This window comes from Python bivittatus, unplaced genomic scaffold (assembly GCF_059951505.1).
Source record: "Python bivittatus isolate LINGU-HERP-01145 unplaced genomic scaffold, Pbiv_v1 ctg000340_np1212, whole genome shotgun sequence".
Taxonomy (NCBI): domain Eukaryota; kingdom Metazoa; phylum Chordata; class Lepidosauria; order Squamata; family Pythonidae; genus Python; species Python bivittatus.
This window is the reverse complement of record NW_028277056.1, coordinates 14444723-14466007: the sequence shown is the minus strand read 5'-3', so window position 1 is coordinate 14466007 and position 21285 is coordinate 14444723. Positions and strand designations below refer to the sequence as shown.

The 21285-nt window shown below is 39.3% G+C and overlaps 1 protein-coding gene across 1 annotated transcript in view; it reads right to left on the bottom strand.

The window, feature by feature from the left end:
- Positions 1–21285, bottom strand: part of CNTN5 (contactin 5) — a 723666-nt gene that overhangs the window by 206215 nt on the left and 496166 nt on the right. The window contains exon 8 of the mRNA XM_088140604.1: positions 12803–12898. Within this exon, the coding sequence (XP_087996730.1) occupies positions 12803–12898 (96 nt within the window). The remainder of the gene's footprint in view (positions 1–12802; positions 12899–21285) is intronic.

The following is a 21285-nucleotide window of genomic DNA, read 5'->3' as shown; positions in this document are numbered from 1 at the left end:
CTAAAACACTTTGGTACACACTTCACATTCAGAAACCAGGGAGGCACCTACACTAGAAGTTAAAAGATAGTATCTTTTCTTATGCCTCATATATCCATAGTCCCCCCCCCCCCATGTACAATAAATGGTGTATTTCCACATACAGCTTATTATCAATATTCATTAATCCTCCATGCAAGTCTTTAATGAAAGCAATTTATTTGTTGCACTGGAATATTCCACATAGGAGGAGATGATACCATCTATTTATTACCTAGAAATGAAATTGCTTCCTTTTGAGCTCTTCGTTGTTCTTGATCTATCACATATATACCTGCCTGAATAAACCCACAAACTGTGTCTTTGCCTTTATTCAGGTTTAATTACTGTGATAAATCTTTGGACATTTCTTTCTCTCTTGCTGCTTTGCACAGAGTTACCATAGATAAGCTAACATGGTAAACTCATGACAAAAGCTGATCCTGCACTAATAAACTGAATGGCTTTGTGACTATCTCAGAATGGTCCATCTCCCAGTTGCTAACATTCTTCAAAGGACAGTAAACATATGATCCATAAATCTAACTGGGGCACATTTCTGACAGCTGGAAAGAGATTGAAAACAGGGTAGAACAAAGCACTCTCAGCCTCATGAGCTTTAGTAACCCAAAAGGTGTAAGGTAAATATTTTAACAACCATGTATGCAGTCCTAGATGCCACATTTTAACAAGTGTGTTCTCCACAGATGGGCAGCCAGGAACACAAGGGTTCCAGAATCAAAAGGTTTATGTAATGTGGTTGAAAGAGCTGGATATGTTTAGCCCGGAGAGATGAAGTATAAGGGGACACCAGATAACTTTAAGAACATTTTGACAGTGGAAAAGGCTGCCTTGGGGGCTGGTGAGCATTCTTGTGCTGGAAGTATTTATATATCAGGTTTCCAAAATCTGGCTTCCTCACAGAAGTTTTAGCCAGCATATCCGAGCTGGAAGTTTCAACCACCAGGTTGGAGGCAGCTAATTTATACAGAGAGTGTACAATCAGAGCTTTGGGCTCTTTTGATTCGAGAACCCCACACTAAGTAGAGGACTAGACTGGATGGCTCCTAATAAGCTTTTCACTCATCCCTTCTATGAAGCCAATGGTGCTGGAGAAGAATTACAGTGGTTGGAACTATTTTAAGAGGAGCTATTTTATACTTAAAGTGAAAGGCTTCTGAAAAAGTGCCATCAAAAATGTAGTGGAGTAAGGCCAGCTACAAAGCAACCTAAACAAATATCAGCATTAAATCAATAATTGAAAAATATCCCTGTCTCTCTAAAGTTTTTTCCACTTCTCATATGGGTGTCTTATGATCCATTGAACATTAAGACTTCTGGAAACTGCTCAATTAGACGTCCAAGCCCATACAAGGGGCCTTCCATTCATGGAATAATACTTTTCCCTCCTCTCCTCTCCCCTCCCCTCCCCTCCCCTCCCCTCCCCTCCCCTCCCCTCCCCTCTCCTCTCCTCTCCTCTCCTCTCCTCTCCTCTCCTCTCCTCTCCTCTCCTCTCCTCTCCTCTCCTCTCCTCTCCTCTCTCCTCTCCTCTCCTCTCCTCTCCTCTCCTCACCTCTCCTCTCCTCTCCTCTCCTCTCCTCTCCTCTCTCCTCTCCCCTCTCCTCTCCTCTCCTCTCCTCTCCTCTCCTCTCCTCTCCTCTCCTCCTCTCCTCTCCTCTCCTCTCCTCTCCTCTCCCCTCCCCTCCCCTCCCCTCCCCTCTCCTCTCCTCTCCTCTCCCCTCCCCTCCCCTCCCCTCCCCTCTCCTCTCCTCTCCCCTCCCCTCCCCTCCCCTCCCCTCCCCTCCCCTCCCCTCCCCTCCCCTCCCCTCCCCTCCCCTCTCCTCTCCTCTCCTCTCCTCTCCTCTCCTCTCCTCTCCTCTCCTCTCCTCTCCTCTCCTCTCCCCTCCCCTCCCCTCCCCTCCCCTCTCCTCTCCTCTCCTCTCCTCTCCTCTCCTCTCCTCTCCTCTCCTCTCCTCTCCTCTCCCCTCCCCTCCCCTCCCCTCCCCTCCTCCTCTCCTCTCCTCTCCTCTCCTCTCCTCTCCTCTCCTCTCCTCTCCTCTCCTCTCCTCTCCTCTCCTCTCCTCTCCCTCTCAATATGCTCTAGGTGTCCCTTCTGAAATCATTGGGGTAGAGGTTGAGGGGAAAGGATTTGCAGGAGCAAGAATTTTCACTTGCCTGAGTCTCCTGGCAAAAGTTGTTCTGATGGATTAACTAAGCAGTAAGCTGCAGACTGGAACTTTGGAAAAAGAAAACCCTGAAGGAAGGGAATCATGTTACTAGTAGAGCTCAAAATGGTGTAGGAAGAGCAGTGATCTTAATAAAGCATAAGAACTGGAATTCGGGGGTGGAAGGAGACCTACAGTTTGTTTCAATGAAGCAGTTTGAATTGTTCTGATGGCTTTCTCTACCATCTGGGTAGCAAGTGCAGAAGCCTTTTCCAATGATGGAAGTGCTGGAGGATGCCAACAAGGGATGGCAAAGGAAGCACTGCTTTGGGGCATGGGCACCTTAGTCACAAGTTGAATTGACTGCTTTTCTCAAAACATTATTAAAATGAAATATTCCTTTGAAGCTTTGCACAGCTCTAATCTCTGATGGAACAACCCCAACCATTGTTTCAAGACTTTGCTATCACCCCTACCAAAATTTGGGCAATTCAGGAGTCCAGTCTAGGATTAACCTGCCTTAACATTGATAAATGGAAAATAATATGGGCCTCCTTTCATGAGCATCCATGGAAGCCTCCTGCTTTCATCAAAATGACAAAAGCTTGACACCATCCTCACCTTCTCCTGAGGATGCAACTACAAAGTACTGAGATAATGTGTGTCAAGTGTTATGAGCTCCTCAGGGGGAAAAATAATGCTGTAAGTGTTTTTAGTATTGTTTAGTATTAGTAATTTAGTATTGGTATATTGTACTTCCATGTTGCCATTGAAAATAGCATATGATCTCACATTTGCATAGTAAGCTGGACTTGAGCCATACTATTTGTCACATCATTCTGTTCTTCAGCAAATGGCTGTGAATATGAAAGCAAAGCTGTCCTCACTGAATAATATTCTGCAGAGCACACAGAGTAGCTAACCAGATCAGCGAATGATCAAATGGCTGCATTCAGATAATATACTGTGCTTTGTTAATGTTAACCTTGAGGCATTTTGGGCCATGTGTATTCTGTACCATCCCAGCCAGCCAGTCAGTTGGATTAGTTTACAATTCAATCCACTGTGAGACCCCAGAATATGTAATAATTCAGTAAGCAAGTTGAATATGCTGTGAGAATGGAGGGATATGAGAATGCTGGGTATTCAATGTCTCAGGTGCCTTTCAAATACAGAACACTTCCCATTATGAAAAGCTGGGGCCTAAACTCCAAACGTGAGATGTTTTGGGGAACTTTCCTTCTTTTTTTCTGAGTGGAGAGGTGTGTGAGACAATTAAAATAATTTGGAACATAGGTGGGAAAGTCAGACAACCCAATTTATCAAAAGTTAATCAGCTGCCTAATGATGCCAATATTTCTGTTTAGCCATGTGTTAGACTAATAAATCACTATCAGCATCACTCTTATCCAGTTATTATTCATACGGTTCCTTGCCGAGCAAAATCTGACACTCTCACCTGATCTTACATATACATAAAATGCAGCTGAGTCTCTGTTATCCTATATATCATGTGGAGCTACTGGAAGCCCAGCAACCTGCTCCCATTCATCTTCCTCTTGTCAAATAATTGTTATTTAGTGATCATGCATAGCCATCTGTTGTCTTATTTCGAGTCCAGAGCTATATCCCCTGATTACAGTTCCCCTTCAAACCCTTAGCTATGGCAGCTAGTCTAGTGTGATATTTGATGTTCACTTCACAGGAATATACTTTAGCAAAAGAGACAATGCTTCAGCATTGTTTCCTTTTATTTATTTGTTTACAGATAGCATTCTGTGATACCTTAAATAATCTGGAAATATCCATGTAGTACACAATTTTGTAGGATGTCTCTTCATGAGCATTCTGATAAATTTTCATAACTCTATTCAGTTTAATGATGCAGTGCCCTAATCAAACAGGCTAGAACCAGTCATACACCCAGAAACATGGGATGTCAGTCCCAGGTTTGTCTCCAGGTGGGCCAGGGAAAGGCAGAGTCCCAAGGAGTTGATAGAAAAACAAGCCAGGAATCCTGAATAGGAAGCAGGGTTACTGATGTTTACAAGGTATAGAGGGAAGAGGGAGTGGCCTCAAGGGACAGGAAGAAGAGCCACTACCAAGGTCAATTGATTTGATTCAAATTTCAAAATTGATTCAAGTGAATCAATGATCAATAAATAACAATGGTCAGATAAAAGTGCCCTGAGTCCAGAATAAGAATGTAACATGCATAAGCTCTTCAGATAAGCCCATCCCTAGTTCACACAAAGATAAAGGGGTGGGGGAGTGTATTCAGACTTGCTAGATTCTGTTACTATAGCTTTACAATAAAAGTTGCAGTGACCTATATGGCATAGGTTTCCTGGTCTGATCTATCTTGAAGGGCTGACACAAGGTCAAGGAATTTCAAAAGTTTTTCAAGGCTGAAATTCTCCAGCAGTGTCTGCTGGAGGGTCAAAATCAGCAAGATGGTAGATGGAGCATCATGTGTCAACATCACATGGATGTTCATATGGGATGGGACTTGTATTGTGACCCTCCATCCACCATCTTGCTCATTTTGCCTCTGCTGCATGGACTCACTGCTGAAACTCCCCAGTTACAAAAATGTGCGTTCAATCATCTGTGGTCTTTACTGAGTCACTGGCTTCTGTCACTAACTGCAAGTGATAATCAGCTTAGCCAGGTAAGACCTTGGTGTTTTCATCTAGAGTCATGAGAGTGATCGGTGTGCATACTTGCAGGAAAATTCTAAATGTGAGGGGATGCCTGCCAACATCCTCATGCAATAGTGTAAGAACCGTGCTAACCTTGAAAGTGATTAGCTTGCTAATGAGCGGCTCAGAAATTAATATGCACAATGCTTGGAGTGCAGAGGATAGAAATAGACAAACTATCAGCACTGAAGTGAGATTGCTAATTATCATATTGATTAGAATAACCCACGCTGGCCAAAGGGAAAGATGGGACATCTAAAAATAAGAATCATATTGAAGAGTGGGGAAGCAGCCGTGGGATAATAGAAGTATGCACGATCCTTCAGCTTTTAACTGGAACATTCCTATAATTCACAGGCATGCAACTTTCACATCTATTCAGTTATGCTGTCATCACAGATTCATTTTCCCCAAAGATGAACTTTTTCCATATTTTTTCCTAGTTAGAGCTGAATAATCTGAATTTCACTAGTCTGGAGTCAGTTATAAAGATATTGTCAGGAATGAGGAACTGGTTGGAATTAATAAGCAGGCACCTTTTTTGTGGGCATCTATCCATATACATACATTTTAGTGAAGGAAAAATTCATTGACATAGATCTCTCTAGAGGATTCGCCTTTTAAAAAAAATCTATCTGGAGATGCCATATATTGTCATGCTATTTAGTCCATATTGGCAGTACTTTTCAGAATTGGCATCACTCACTGAGCCCTTCTTAAATTCAGGATTAAACCTGGACTTTTTTTTCATGCAAATCATGCTACCTTGACATTGACAAAACAGTCTTTTTCTGATTACATATTAATTTTTTACATAATTTCTCCTACCTCTGTATTAGCTTGCATATTAAAACACTCACATAATTTTATATATAAGTTTCTCTAGCATACTTATATTGTTCACAATTTTCTCAGCTATGTGCATTTTATATCCAATCTTCCCTCTCATTAGGATAATTAGGAGTTCATTTTTGGACCTTGTTCTATTTTTCTATCATTATACAGGAATGCCTTTTGAGGCCTACAGACGTCCCAGCACAACAGCAGAGATAATTCAAGAAGATTCCTGTACCTTCTGATAAAAATATATTTTGTGCCTGATCATGGCAGCCATTTTGCTTCCAAAATTCCAAATGTGCCTTTGGCACAAACAGGTTGTCTGCCACCACATAATGTTTTTACGCCATCAATGATAAAAAATGGTACATATTTCTATAAACCTTTTAATTAATCCATCCACCAGTCAGTTCCAAATATTTGTATACCACCCCCCCCATCATACAAATATATCTGTGGAGAGTTCTCAATAAGAAATATTAGCTACATATATAAGAAATAGATATTTACATTTATTTATTTATTTATTTATTTATTTATTTATTCATTCATTCATTCATTCATTCATTTAGAAAGAAAGAAAGAAAGAAAGAAAGAAAGAAAGAAAGAAAGAAAGAAAGAAAGAAAGAAAAAGAATTTATATAGAAACATGAAAACTCACATACAATTAAAACAAATGCACTTTCCAAGTTCTCAGGCATTAGTTAGGGATGAATTATTGCCACTGTTAAAATAGCATAGTATGTAAGGTCAGGTTTACTGAAGACCCATAGTGATTTTATAGGGAAAGGGAAGTGCTGACAGTGCAAGTCTGACTAATTTATAAAACTGTAGATTAATTACCATTTTTCTGTAACAAGCTATTAACCTACCTCTGGGGAGGATGTAAACTTTCCCTTTCTAGCATTATGGTGCCATATATCAGTAATCACATATGGTGAATGCCTAAAAGGTAATAATGCATGAGGCTGGGAGCCCAAATTCTCAGTGCATTTTTCAGGTTAATTAATTGTCCTTCTTTAAAAAAAAAAAAAAACTTATTTTTGTTCACATCTGAATTTCTTTATAATAGTATCTGGGGTTATACTTTCTGTCTTCACTAATACTTTGATAGACTAATTTGATGTCCTATGGGACACTTATTCACGGGAGCTTCCCATTCCACTGTACTGAATAAAGATCTCACTGGGCAGGGTCAGCAAATTTTTTTCATTCCCCATTTGATTATCTTTCAGTTCTCCCAACCCTGGGAAAATAATTAATTCAGTGATTGAATCATCATATCCAAAATCTTGTGTGGGTTAATGTAAATGTCAACTTTTATGTCAATTCCTAACAAAGTAGGTCAGCATGACAAGTGAGTAGACAATGGAAATAGGAAGCATTTCTTAAAGGATGTAGAATCCAGATCAAAACGTGAAAACTACTCAGAATGGTTCAATAGTACATGGCTCACAGGGCTGGAATGAAGCATCTATGTTGGCATCAGCACCCTTATTTTATCCAACCAAAGGAAGGATGCTCCATCCATATCCATATGACATCTTATTCCTGTTCAGATTAATTCTCTCATTTATCATTATTTTGCTGTTTTACAGGAGTGGCCTCAAACTGAGTTCAACTTCTAGTGACTATGCGGATACATCCATGTAGTTCATCATGCATGGTTTGCCATTGCCTTCTAGGATTTTTTTCCCCAACTTTCTAATCTAGTCTACACTCCTGAAATTCACTGGTAAAATCCCATCGAACAAACTTAGTCCTGCTTAGGTTTTAAGCCTAGGCAACGTCAACCAAAGGATGAGATATACTTCTTAATGGTCCATCTGTTTTACTGAGATATACTGCATACAGTGGAAGTGCAGAGGAGCACAGAGATAACCTTGGAGAAAATAAGCAGCGACTGTTGGTAAAAACACTGTGAAGCTTTCAAAATTCTGCTATTATAACCTATATTGATAAAGGAGAGTTCTAGTATTACTTCTGGTATCTGTCTCCTGACCTGGCCTATCTCAAAGGGTTGACATCAGTGAAAGCCTCACAGTGTTTCCCCTTCCCCCCCTCTTATGCCAAAGAGAGTCAAAGTAGGGCAATCTTTAGTTTCTTTCTCATGCTTTCTTGTTTTCCTCAGCTGATGTCAGTCTTACCAGGTAGATCAGGCATGAAACATGTTCAGGTAAGCTAATTCTACTTTTTGTAAAGCTACAATAACAGAATCTTGCAAGTCTGAAAGTACAATTCTCCTGCCTTCCCTTTTACAACCCAAGACTACTATGGAGGGTCCCTTCTGAGCCTCTTGCCCTCCCATTATGCAACTGCAGGCTATGCAATCTCTTATCTGACCATTCAGAGCTCATGCTTTACTAATTGTCACCATATATTTTCTTCAAGATCATCTCTGTGCTCCTCTACAGGAAGCAGAAGGCAATGTATCTTCCCCCATATATCAAATGCATCCATTTCATGTTGGTGCATTATTCCCATTATTAAAGTATATTTTATATAACTTTGCAACTTCCTCCATCCAAGATTTTTGAGACTTAGAAGAAGGTTTTCTCCATGTTTGGCATATGCCAGACTCATTCTGAATGTGGAGTCCTTAGGGTTCACTGAACCAAGCTCAGAGAACCCCAAGGACTCCACAGTTCAACCCTGAGCTACATATATTCTCTTCTATTGGTACAACATGCAGTGTAAGAACTGTAACAGCCACTATGTAGGACAGACAGGCAGAAGACTAGCAGAGCGCATCCATGAACAGCAACTAGCAGTCAGAAGACACAATGAAAACTCCTTAATCTCACAACACATGGACAGACTTAACCATAATTTCTACTGGAAAACTATTGGCATCTTAGACTAAGCTAAATCCAAAAACAAGAGGGAATTCCTGGAAGCTTGGTATTCAGACAAGTCAGCTATCAACAGACACATAGAGATAAACAACATTTACACACTATTCAAAAGAGACAATAAAAAGGAAACAATCAAGCAGTAAACAACAGCCTAAACTAGGAACTATCAAGGAAAAAACAACCCCCCCACCAACACTACGGTAAATGTAAAATATACCGCAGGATACTGCAACCGGTGCCGTCATGTGATGCCTCATTTAATGACCAACCCGCTTGGGCAAACTACAGTATGTAAATGGACAGCAAACCTCACTCCCTTGTATCACTGAAGAAGTTACCTAGTTGGGTAATGAAACGTTTGCAAGAAAACAACTAAGCCCAGAGAACCCCAAGGACTCCACAGTTCAACCCTGAGCTACAGATATTCTCATTCTGAATGATTCTCCATACTAAAATAAATACATACATCAAAAAGCCATGGGGTTTCTTGACTCACTTGAGTTATTTTTTTTTTATATTCCTAGTTGGGTAGGGGGAGAGGGAGAGAAAGAAGCTATCATGCTACAAAGCAAAGTACCAGTTTCTCTAGCAGCATCTTTATTAGAAAAGCTTTATATAGTAAGAAGTAATGTAAACCATTTGCTTCTGGCTAACATTTCTTTTAAGAGACAGCCCTCTCCTCTTGTGGCATTTTGAGAGAGTTCTTATAATATCCTCAGTGCAAATGTGCTCAGTGGCCCAGAGAGGTTGCCAACTCCTGACATAAATAATACATAATAGAGAAAAACTACTCTATCTCCCAGGTTTTGTATGTACTCAGCATTTTTAATCATATAAAGCTGAACTTGCAATCAAAAGTGGTACAACTAAGATAGAGGTTTATCATATCAGGGAAAACTAGGGCTATAACAAATAAAAACTTCATTAAAATGATCAACGCTTTTGGCCTCTTTTCTCAGGGCTCTTACACTGGATGAGGAATATGTTGGTACAGGTAGTCCTTGCTTAACGACCACAATAGGGACCAAAAAAATTGTCATTAAGTGGGTTCGTCATTAAATGAGGCATCACATGACTGCACCTGATTTAGCATTTTTTGTGGCGATCGCTAAGTGAATCACCACAGTTGTTAAATGAATCATGTGGTTGTTAAGTGAATCACTCAGTTCCTCATTGATTTTGCTTGCCAGAAGCTGGCTGGAAAGGTCACGAATGGCAATTTACATGACTCCAGGATACAGCAACCGTTGGAAGTGTGAGCTGGTGGCCAAATGCCCAGATCGCAATCACATGACCATAGGGGTGCTGTGACAGTTATAAACACAAAGACTGGTCATAAGTAGCTTTTTTTAGCACTGTTGTAACTTCAAACAGTCACAAAACGAATGGTCATTAAGCGAGGACTACCTGTAAATGACTGCCAGTAATTTCCAATTTAGTTTGCACCAAGCACACTTCCAGACCAGTCAGTCCCTATATCCAGATCAGAGCAAGCACGCACACCACTCAGTTCAGCTATCAAAAAATAGAGCTTGATGTTTATTTATTAAACACCAGCAAACATCAAAAAGTTAACTGGCAAAGTGGGATAAAAAAGCAGGCAAATAAGGAGAGAGAGATAAACAACATGCAAGAGATAAAAGGAGCAGAGGACATAACAACAGTCTATATTATCTGTATCTGTCTCAAAAGATACAGAACTTTTCAGCTATTGGAAACAATGCTGTGGGTTTTGCACGGGTAATTCCAAAGGGAGTGACCTTTTGTTATTCCATTATTTGCCCTTTTTTGTATATAACAGTAGCAGCATAGAGATGGAAAGGCGATCCCTCCTCTACTTTGCATCATGAAGGAAACAAATTGGTGAATGGGTTGGTGTATTAAACAAGATGTCTATTTCATTGGCTCTCAGTTTTAACATATGCCATTTATTTCCAGTCCTATCTTAGTTGCAAACTTATTTACACTGTATTAATCTGGCTTTATGGTGTGTTTGAATGACAAGGTGTACCACTTGTAGGATGAAATACGCAGACTACACCTTTTTCTATAAAATGACACACGTGAGAGGTGTGATAATCTCAGCCACCCAAGGAATTATTATAATGTGATGATAATTCCCTTCAGTAGTCCAACTGCAATAATACAATGGGCCTGTCTTATATCAGATAAATCAGTGAAACTTTCATTATAAGAAACAGAGTAACAAACAGTAAGTGGAGTCATTGCTTTATGTGGAAAAAAGTTACCTATTTTTGTTCTCAATACAAAAAAACCTATTTAACACATTTATGTGTTGCGAAGTAAAATGTGCTGCACTCAGGAGACTAAGAGTTTTATAGCACTGATTTCAACTGCAGTGAAAACCAGATCTATACTTCAGAACATGGAAATAAAAGCTTTCATTTAACATCTGTACATCTGTTACATCTAAAAATTGCATCATAGAGCCAATACCCAGATAAGCAGGGATTAACACCAGACAAACAATCAAGCAGAAAAATTATTCCCTAATCAAGAAACTACTAAGGAGAAAACCACACCCCCACCAATACTGGCAGTGCAAGCTACTGTATATAAACAGAGAGCGAACCCCACTCCCTTCTAGCACTGATAATGTTACCTAGCTGGGTAATGAAACGTCTGCAGGAAAACCACCTAGCTCAGAGAGCACCAAGGATTCCATATACTGTAACTTCTATCCCACCTTAGACACAAAGCTAGCTGGGTGATCTTGGGCCAGTCACTCTTCTCAGCCCTAGGAAGGAAGGAAGGGCAAGACCCTGCTTATGAGGTTAGGATTAAAATTGTTTTTATTATTTTTGTACACTCCTTTGGACTCATCAGAATAATTATATTCTCCTTTGAAATATTACAATAATAATAGCAGAATTGTTCATAGTTGTGGACTTTTAAATAGACTTTAAATTTCTGTAAAAACAAAATGACAGACCAAAAAGTTGCCCTATAGATGAACACAGTAACATGTTCTTAAAACTGTCCATTTCTGTACCCAAGGAAGAGATTTAAATTGGACTAATTTCCTTTTCCCAGGAAATCTGGGAATTGCAACTATAGGAAGAGAAGCTTTAAATGTTTTTAAATGCAACCTTACCAAATTATAATTTGCATAATTCTTTGGCACTAATAGTAATGACTGTAGAGGTACAAAATTAAGCTATCTTTTATGCCACTCACAGTAATCAAGACAATAAGACTTCTCTCAGGCTATTTAGCAGACAGCCATTCTACTAAGGCTGCCTTGGATCATTAACAATTAAAAACAGCAACAGTTGCACAGATACCCCCAGAATCCCTCAGTATACAAAGTCCAATGGGCCCAGAAGCTGTCTACACAAGACCATAACAAATTAAACAAACATTCCAGGACTATTGAAGAATATGTAAATATAAGCAAGGTTTCTCCTTCTCACTGAATCAGAATAGATTCTACCTAATTAGAGAACTATGTCATGTAACACACCATGCAGAATGTGATTTTGATGCTTTGCTTCACCTCCAGAGAGTGCCTGAGGTCATCATGGATATTTAGAATCTTCCTTCAGATCTTCCAGTTCAATGTGAAAAGTCCATGGTAGAGCTGGCTGAAAGGCAGGAGTGTCCACATGGTGTGATAAAAAAAGTCAAGATGGCAGCCCTGATGGTGTGAAAGCTCTATTGGTTTTTTTATGTGTGATGCATGAGAGGCTGAGGCATAAGCCCCATCCTTCTCCACACTTGTTTGAACTCATAAGGCAGTAACATCCACATAGGGCTTGGTGGAAGGTTATTCGAATGGATTTCAGTTGAGGCTACTTCTAACAACAACAAAGTAGTTACTGTCATAATTTGATTATGAAAGGGGCCCATGACCTAACTCGTATCTGAATGAGAGAAAATGAATGATTTTATATGACATTCAACAAGGTCTCTCTCAGCGGTGACATTTAGAATAGCTCTGAGCTGTGGTGGGGTGAGAGAAAGTCCTTGGATGATTCGTGTCTTCTGTCTGCTACTGCTGTGCCCATTCACTGAGCAAAATGGATTAGTTTAGCCTGACTTCAGAAATGCTAACTCCCTGTTCAGAAGCTTTTACAAGACACAAACTTTAATTACTTCTTTGATAGCTTGGGAACCAAAGCCTTTACTGATCCACCATCAGGATCATGGCTGAAAAGTATGAATTCACAGAGTTGCTATCAATATAGAATGCAGCAAACCTTACCTGGGGAGTGAAGTGGAGGAGAGCACATTAGTACCACACCTTGACCTTCTCTCACGGAGACGGCACTTCTTGTTCGTCCACTGAAATTCCCCAGATCTGTTAACATAAGACAGCAATTTTGATTCATGAGGAGAATATTTTCAATATCAGTGTCCACACAGAGTTGCTTTCCTTTTTTCTTAGGCTAAAAAACAGCACTTTTTCTATACCTTGAAATGTGAAAGAAAAAAAAAATCAATTCCTTTCCAAATGAATATATTCTGGCTAATTTCAGCTACTAAATAGACATAGTCTATGTTACCTTTTTATTGTTTCTTAGAGGATGCGGACATGTGTCCGCAAAAAGCCATTAGGTTATATACCCATTTGTAACAGGTATCTAATAGCTCTTTTATTCGTTTTTACAATTTCCTGCTTATTGATTTCTTCCCTGGTAAAAGTCATTCTGTGTATAGTTGAAAGAGATACAAGGAGAGGTGAGGAAGCACTGCATCTAACCTGTATCCTGGATAAAGCTCTTGGGTGTTGTAAAAAGGATACTGCAACTTAACTAATGAAATATACAAATGTTTGCAGTACTGGCTCTATTGGGAAATCTGTGCCATTGGCTCCTTGTTGAAAACATATTATGAAGCAGGGCATTGACATCAGACTATACAACTCTAAACAACTTATGACCCAAGTATTTAAAAAGCCCCAATCCCCTAATTCTGTCCAGTTCCTGTTTTGGGGAGATGTTGCTTATGATCCCAACTATGGGCATGTCTCACAGTATGCTGACTCAGAGTAGGACCTTCTTGGTGGTGATGACCTGGAGCAGTGTTTCTCAACCTTGTCAATTTTAAGATGTGTAGACTTCAACTCCCAGAATTCCTCAGCCAGCATGCTGTCTGGGGAATTCTGAGAGTTGCAGTGCACACTCTTAAAGTTGACAAGGTTGAGAAACACTGACTTGGTGGAAGTAAGGTGGCTGCCATAAAATTTAGTTTTAAAAGACAACTTAAACCATGGCCTGTTTTCTTATCATCTGAAGAGTATACAATGGGTTCAACCCCCTTTAAAAAAGAATTATATTTTAATTCTTGCATAGCTTTATGGCACACTTTTAATGTTTTTATTGTTTTGTTCTTCTGTCAATGGTTTAATTAAAATGGTTTTTATTGTTTCTTCTTTTGTGCAGAAGAAAGTTTTCAAAATTAGTGTTTGTACAGATTTCTCTTCCTTCCCTTCTTGCCTCCTATGCTAAACAACAGCACATTTTTAAATGAAATATGAAATTTAAAAAATCAATACCTTTCAAAATAAATGTATTCTGGCTAATTTCAGTTGGAAAGGAAATATAAAGTAGAAAAATAAATCCATTAAATTAATATAATTATTTGTTTACATGGGATACAAAATATGCAAGTTGTTTCTTATGTTCGTCTTCCAAACAGTGTTTTGAGGCAGACCACTAATAATCTTCTTGACAGAAAATTGACCTCTCCTTGTTTCTAAAACTAAGTATAATAAGTTCTTGTTGGGGTATATACACACACACATACAAATACAGACACATATAATATACAATGTGTTATGAGTAAAAATGTATTTTCTGGATTACTAGGGGTACTACTACATTGAAATAATATTTGAAGCTTTCACTGTTTGCCTGATTATTTCATTTCACAGTACAAATGAATATTCCCCATTGTTTCACAGGAAGCTGTCTTGTGCCAGGTCAGACAATTGATCCATCTAAACTAAATGACAGCATTTCAGATAGGTATCATTTCCAGTCCTGCTGTTGGAGACTAAGAGTTGACACGTACGGCATACAGATTTCTCCACCACATGGTATCCTTCACAGAATTGAGGTCTGCAGTGTTGTAAATGCTAGGGCTGAAATCTTCATAGTACCACCTTTACTATTAGATATCTGCATTCGTATGAGGATAACATTATCATTACCTTTCCCCGTTATTTCTATTGACACATGTTTCCCATTGTAATTCAGTCTAACCGTGATCCTTCCTCCTCCATATCAATTCCATCAGTGATCTAAATACTTTTACCAACTTTTCTATCTTAGTGCTCTTATTAACTAGAACACACACTGATGGATTCTGTTCTTTTATGAATCAGATGAAAGTAAGGGGGATGACCCATAACTCAGTGAGAGGACAACAGTTTTGCTTGCAAAATTCCCTGACATTGTTAGTTTAAAAAACAAAGATGAAGTAAAATGAGGCCATGGAGGCCACTCACTCAGCCACTAAAAATTTAATCTAAAATAATTTAAAAATTAGATCTGCTTGGTCTAAGTTACAGGTCATTAAGAGAGGCCTGGAAATCTGTTCTTCATGGAGCATTAGAGAGATCTCATCTTTCTTTTGTTCAAATAAGTTGGTTCCATCTATTACTACTACCATTACCACTACTGCTATACATTGTTCCATTTTGGTTCAATATTTGCTTTTTTATCAATTTGGTACTGAAAAGAGAATTTATGTCTAAAGATAGGAATGTAATGTTAAATTATTTACCAAAAAGTAGGAAATGGTTGATCTCTTAAGAATTTTGGGAATATCAAACTTGGAATGTGGCAAAGAAGTCTGCGAGTTTACACACATATGATGATGCATTCTAAAAAACATTCTTCTTTTTCTTCATATTTTGGCAAGTAGAATAATAGAATATATATTAAAATTACAGGAAAGCATCAGCAGTGGTATGTTTGTAACTGATTTTAGTTACAGCTAGCCACTATGTGGCTATTTCAGTTACAGCTAGCCGCCCAGAGTCCCCTATTGTGGGGGAGATGGGCGGGGGAGAAATCCAAATAATAATAATAATAATAATAATAATAATAATAATAATAATAATATTGATGAAGTGCCCAGCTTGGTTGAAAAGAAAGGTGCAAATGCATATAGCTTAACAAAATGCAATACAACTTAACTGATAATTTTCCCTCTGTATCCATTGTTAGATGTTCCAACACAAATCGTGCCAGTTCCACAAAGTCTCACCCCTCATCTCCAACTGAAGTATGTATAACAATGCCCATTTTTTGCAACAATGCCTAATCACTTCATTTTTATCCTACAGTAAAGTTGATGGTTTATGTGTTTAGTCTGGATGATTTAAAAACAAATACGTTGAAAGCAGGAGCAATCGTCACTGGCTTCAGAATGATTGGCACAAGTAATTAAAGTGGGAAAATTGTAGGGAGGGAAATGCCCTTATTTTATAATCTGTCATGGGAGGGGATTGTCCAATCTCCAAATAAGTTACCTTTATCTGTTTCTTTAACAGCAATTTGGAATATGAGTTTCCTTCTCTTTGGAGATGAGATATTAGGCTGCAGAGCATGGTCCTCGAGGGGTAAAAATCAAGGTGAGAAGTACATTTGAAGAGGGTTTATTAATTTAGTTGTTAGATTTACATCTTCTCTCATGCCTTCTCTGTCATGGCCCCCATCTTGTGGAATAGCATCCCCCCAGTGATAAGGACAGCACCATCTCTCCTAGGGGTCCAGAAAGCTCTTAGAACCTGGTTTTGGTCCTAGACCTGGGATTAATGTATTGTTGTATTTGTGTGTGTGTGGGGGGGGGCGTGTTTTGTTTTGTTTGATCTTTTAGATAATTTTGGTCTGGGCTTTCTATGTGGTTTTAGGCTTTATCAGTTTTTTTGGGGGGGGGTTGTTTGTTTTTTGGTATTGTACACCACCCAAAGTCCATTTGAGTTAGGAGGCTATAGTACACTCAAACAAACAACAGCATCATTAACATCATCTTGCCTTTTGTTCAGGAGCTCAAGGCGGCATATGTAGTGCTTCCTTCTCCTATTTTTCCCCATAAAAATCTTCTGAGATAGGTTAAGCTAAGTGATCCAAAGTCATCCAGGGAGCCTCCGTGACTGAGGATGGACTTGACCTTGGATTTCCCTACCATTAGTCCAACAACATGTCAGCTACACCACACTGGCAGTGCCTAGGTTCTACTGGTCAAAATTCAAGTGCTACTCCTAATTCCTTGATACCTATTTAATCCCTTTACTTCTGTGCTGCCCTCTTATTTTTGCTTGCCCCTTAAACCTATAATTTAGATTGTTATCAACTTACTTAAGGAACATTGACTTCTTATAAACATTATCCAGTATAGGCAGGGATTAATAACATTATTCACAGATGAATATAGTGACAGGACTCTTACAGAAATAGTTTTTCATGATTTGATGGTATTAGCCTGGTAGTTTAAGATGCCTATTTTTAGAAGGTGACATAGGGAAGTGACATAGGAAAACTGAAGGAAAGATCTGAAAAATACATTTCTGTAAGAAGAAAGAGGTCAGTAGCAGTAGGACTCCAACCTGAGTTTTTGGGGGAAGGGGGGAACTAATCAAGCTGTATCTTTTCTTGCTGAAATTATTAGAGAATTTAAGAGCAGAAATGTAAAGCTCTTACTGGGTTTTACAAAATATGGAAGACTATTTTGACTTGGAGAGAGAGAGAAAATGTGTGTGTGTTGTGATAGAGAAAGAGAGGGAGAGGGAGAGAGAGAGAGAGAGCACACATGCAATTCTGAAATTTGGATAGTTAAAAGCAAATCTTAACTTTATATCTGAAGTCCAAATACTACAAGACTTGGCTATTTAGCTGTTTAGTAAAGAGGTAAATTGACATTTATAGGCCTTATAAATCCCAATCCAACCCAAAGTATGTGCAAGATATTTAAAGGGATTTATTTTAATCCTCAAACTTCCATATGGCTGGAGATTTGAATTCAGCAGAAGTCAGAGGATGTGCACCTGAATGTAAGTGGAGTGCTGAAAGAGCACTGGATATGTCCCATTAAAAAGAATAAAACACTCACAATGCAGACATTTTGCTTGCAGAATATGGCCTTCACCCAACTATCAGTCAATGCTAATATGCATCCCTTAATTTTGAAGTTCAAGATTCATTAAGAAATACATAAGAACAGAGAAGCTCATTTCTACCTAAACTACATCTTGAAGAGAAGAAAGCATAAGAGAGAAAGAAAGGGAGAAAGAAGGAAAAAGTTTCCTTTTGTCTATTAAACATGGAGACTCATTTAACTAACAATAAGCCACATGGGGAAACAGACACAGTGACAGCACATGAGGACTTTTCCCCTTATCTGTCTCTTGCCATTTGACTTACTGGCCAAAACAACTCAGCTGCAAAGAGATGGTGTAGTCTTTAACACAGAAGGGGAAAATTCCCAATGATCCAATTTATGAGTAGAGGCCATGCGTTCTGCTTGAGCCAAGTTTATTTGAACAGTGCTGGGGACAGGATATAAGGTTCTGCCTACTTAAGGAGGGTACAAACAACTTTTATATAGACATATAATAAAGCTGACCAGTAATGACGTCAAGTGCCAATCTTTGATAACATGGGTTAGATTTTCTGCTTATAGTGAGAATACACAGTTAATAAAGCGGAGGTCGACACAAGTCAGTTTTTGTGGTTAGCTACTTCCTAATTCCATTTAAAAATAGAAGTGCTGATTTAAGATAACTCACGAGCCTGCATCTGCAAATGCCTAAGCAAGCTATTAAGGAGGCTTACTTAAGTTCAGGGGCCTTGGTAATTTGAAGGTTCAGGTATTTGTTTTACTCCTTGAACAGCCCTTCATATCACCTTGGGTATCCACCACATCTTCCATTTTCTCTCAAAGCATCTGGAACCAATCTCTGGGTAATGGCTTGATCCTTACATCAACAACATCCACTCCATAGGATAGTTCTGCACACTGCTAAGTCTTGGCTTTTAGGTACCCCATACACAGTTCCATTTGGTGTCAATGAGCTTTACTCTTGAATTAGTCTTTTCTTTCAATGTCAATGGATTACACCTTATTGGTGCCTTCAAATATTACTATATGCTTGGTTTCAATAACTCCAAAGTCCTCCAGTGATTTGTAAGCAACATGGTTTCACAACTAGCTTCACTAACTGAAATGTACTCAGCCTTGGTAGAGGAAAATGCTGAAGTTGTCTGCATTTTGTTATCAACCTAGATGATTTGGTACACATTTGCAGACTTTTGGTCTGCTTTGTATTTGGCCCAGTCTGTGTCCATCTATCCAATCAGTTCAGAGTTGCTGTTTGCTGGAGGCCTTAATGTGAAGTCAGCAGTGCCTTTAAAATATCTGTCCACCCTCTTGACTGCCATCCAATCATTTTGAATTGGCACAGTTATTTCTCTGCATAGAATTCTCACTGCCATGACAATGTCTGCTCTAGTTATTGTTGAAATACACAGAAACTTTCCAATTGCAGTTCTGTATTTACTGTTGTCAGGTAACAGTTCAATCAATTCTCCTTCCTTTAACAAAAATACTCTCCATTGGTGTGTTGAATGAATTAGCCTAAGTCAGCCCTAGATGTTCAAAATGTCCATAATCTTCTACTTCTGGTTGAGGAGGTTACTTCCTCATCTTTTTCAATCAATATGTCAAGATACTAAGAGATCTGGCCAATCACTTTCACCTCAACTTCCCCATTCATGTGCTGTAGATTTCCTTACAATCTTGCCTGTCTTTTCATCAGCAAAAATCAAGATAAAGGCCCATTTGTTATTTTTAAGTTGTGACTGAACAACTTAAAGGACAAAGATCAGCATTGTCTTGCTTAAACCCCCTTTAAGCGACAGAGTTGGGGCCAAGCTAACTTTGGGCAATATGGTGTTCCAGAGGGGAGGTACAGCAATGGAAAAGGTATGTATCCCATGTAGGGTTTTATAGATAATAACCAGCATCTTGAATTGCACCTTGAAGCAAATTGGGAGCGAGTGCACTTCCCAGAACAATAGTGTAATGAGACACATCCAGAATTGCTCCTGCCACTGAGTTCCGGACCAATTGAAGCTTTGAGATGTTCTTCAAGGGCAGCCCCATGTACTTGAAACAGGCTGCTATCTGCTGATGCAATAAAAGTGGAAAAATGGTCACACTTTGCCACCCTTATTGCCATGAGGTAGGTCTTAATAGAAGCTGTAGATCACGTTTGCCTTTTAGTACTTTCTATACCATGTGACTCTCAAGAACATTTCCCACAATAAGCACACCAAACAACATTGATTGGCACATTTTCAGTTTGCACTTTTGAAGTTCATGGCCCATTCTTCCCTTTGTCTTTTCCTGACTTCCTCTGTCTTCCACTGGCCTAATTTTCTACACCGCAATTCTGTGCAATTTCTTTTTTTACATTATTTTGCTAGCTTTAAAAGGTCAGCTTGTTTTCTCTTATCAGAGGATTCACAGTGGTGAATTCACTCCATAAAGGCCAGATTCTAATGCTATTCTTTTCAACGGCAGATCTCCAACCTTATTTGCTACAGAGCACATGCATCAACAAATTCAACTCCATGCCCCTTTCTGACTGTGTGACTAAAACTTAGTAAATTGGAATCTAAATCTGGAACGTATGGCACATCCTTAACATGTAAAGCAATTGTCTCTTCAACATTCAGTGTGCACTTTATTAAAGTCTCTTAATCCATTGCAAAATTTGCCAGTACAATCTCTCCCTTGCAGCTGGTATCAAGATCAACAAAGAAAGTTTTACTTTTAAATGGAGTAGGTACGCCACTGTCCAAATATGAGTTCAGATTGTCACCGTCTTTAGTGGCTCTGACAGGCTTTTTTGAGGCATCTCCTTTTCTTTCCCAGAATGCATTATTTTCTGCCTTTTCCCACTTTGTCATTGGGAAGAGAAATCTCCATCTAGATTACTTTCCTTTCATTTGGAAGTCCAAAGTGCTTGCTAGGGCTTTGACTCTTTGTGGGCAAAATGCCCTCAAGTGTGATTTGCTTTTACCGGTGAAACAGGATTTTTTGCTAGTTTTTAAAAACAGGTTTCTGTTCTGTTTTTCCATTAGGGATTTCTGCTCATGTATTTTGCATATTATCTGATCCAAAGTCAGGCTTTTGGGATGTATCGCTGTTTTTTCAGTATATTACAATGGGGCAGAAAGATATCAGGAAAGCAAGAAGACCACATTTTGCAATTTTACCCCATTACTTATAAGCAGCCTTCTAGAGATTGAGTAATATAACATATTAACATATAACCCATATAACACCATTGCTCCGTGAGCTGCACTGGGTACCGGTTTGCTTCTGGGTCCAATTCAAGGTGTTGTTTATCATCTTTAAAGCCCTACATGGCATGGGACCAGGCTACCTGAGGAACCACCTCTTCCCCATGATTTCAACCCGTCCCACCTGATCACACAGAGAGGGCATGCTCCAGATCCCCTTGGCAAAAGAACTCTGAGGGTCTAGCTCCTCTAACTCCTGAGGAACTCTGGACTAGCAGGGTCCAGAAGGTGGGCCTTCTCTGCTGTAGCCCCTTCCCTTTGGAACATCTTGCCCCCGGAGGTGAGACAGGCCCCCTTACTCCCGGCCTTTCAGAGGGACTTGAAGACCTGGCTCTGCCATCTGGCCTGGGGCGGGGAGGGAGGTCATCAG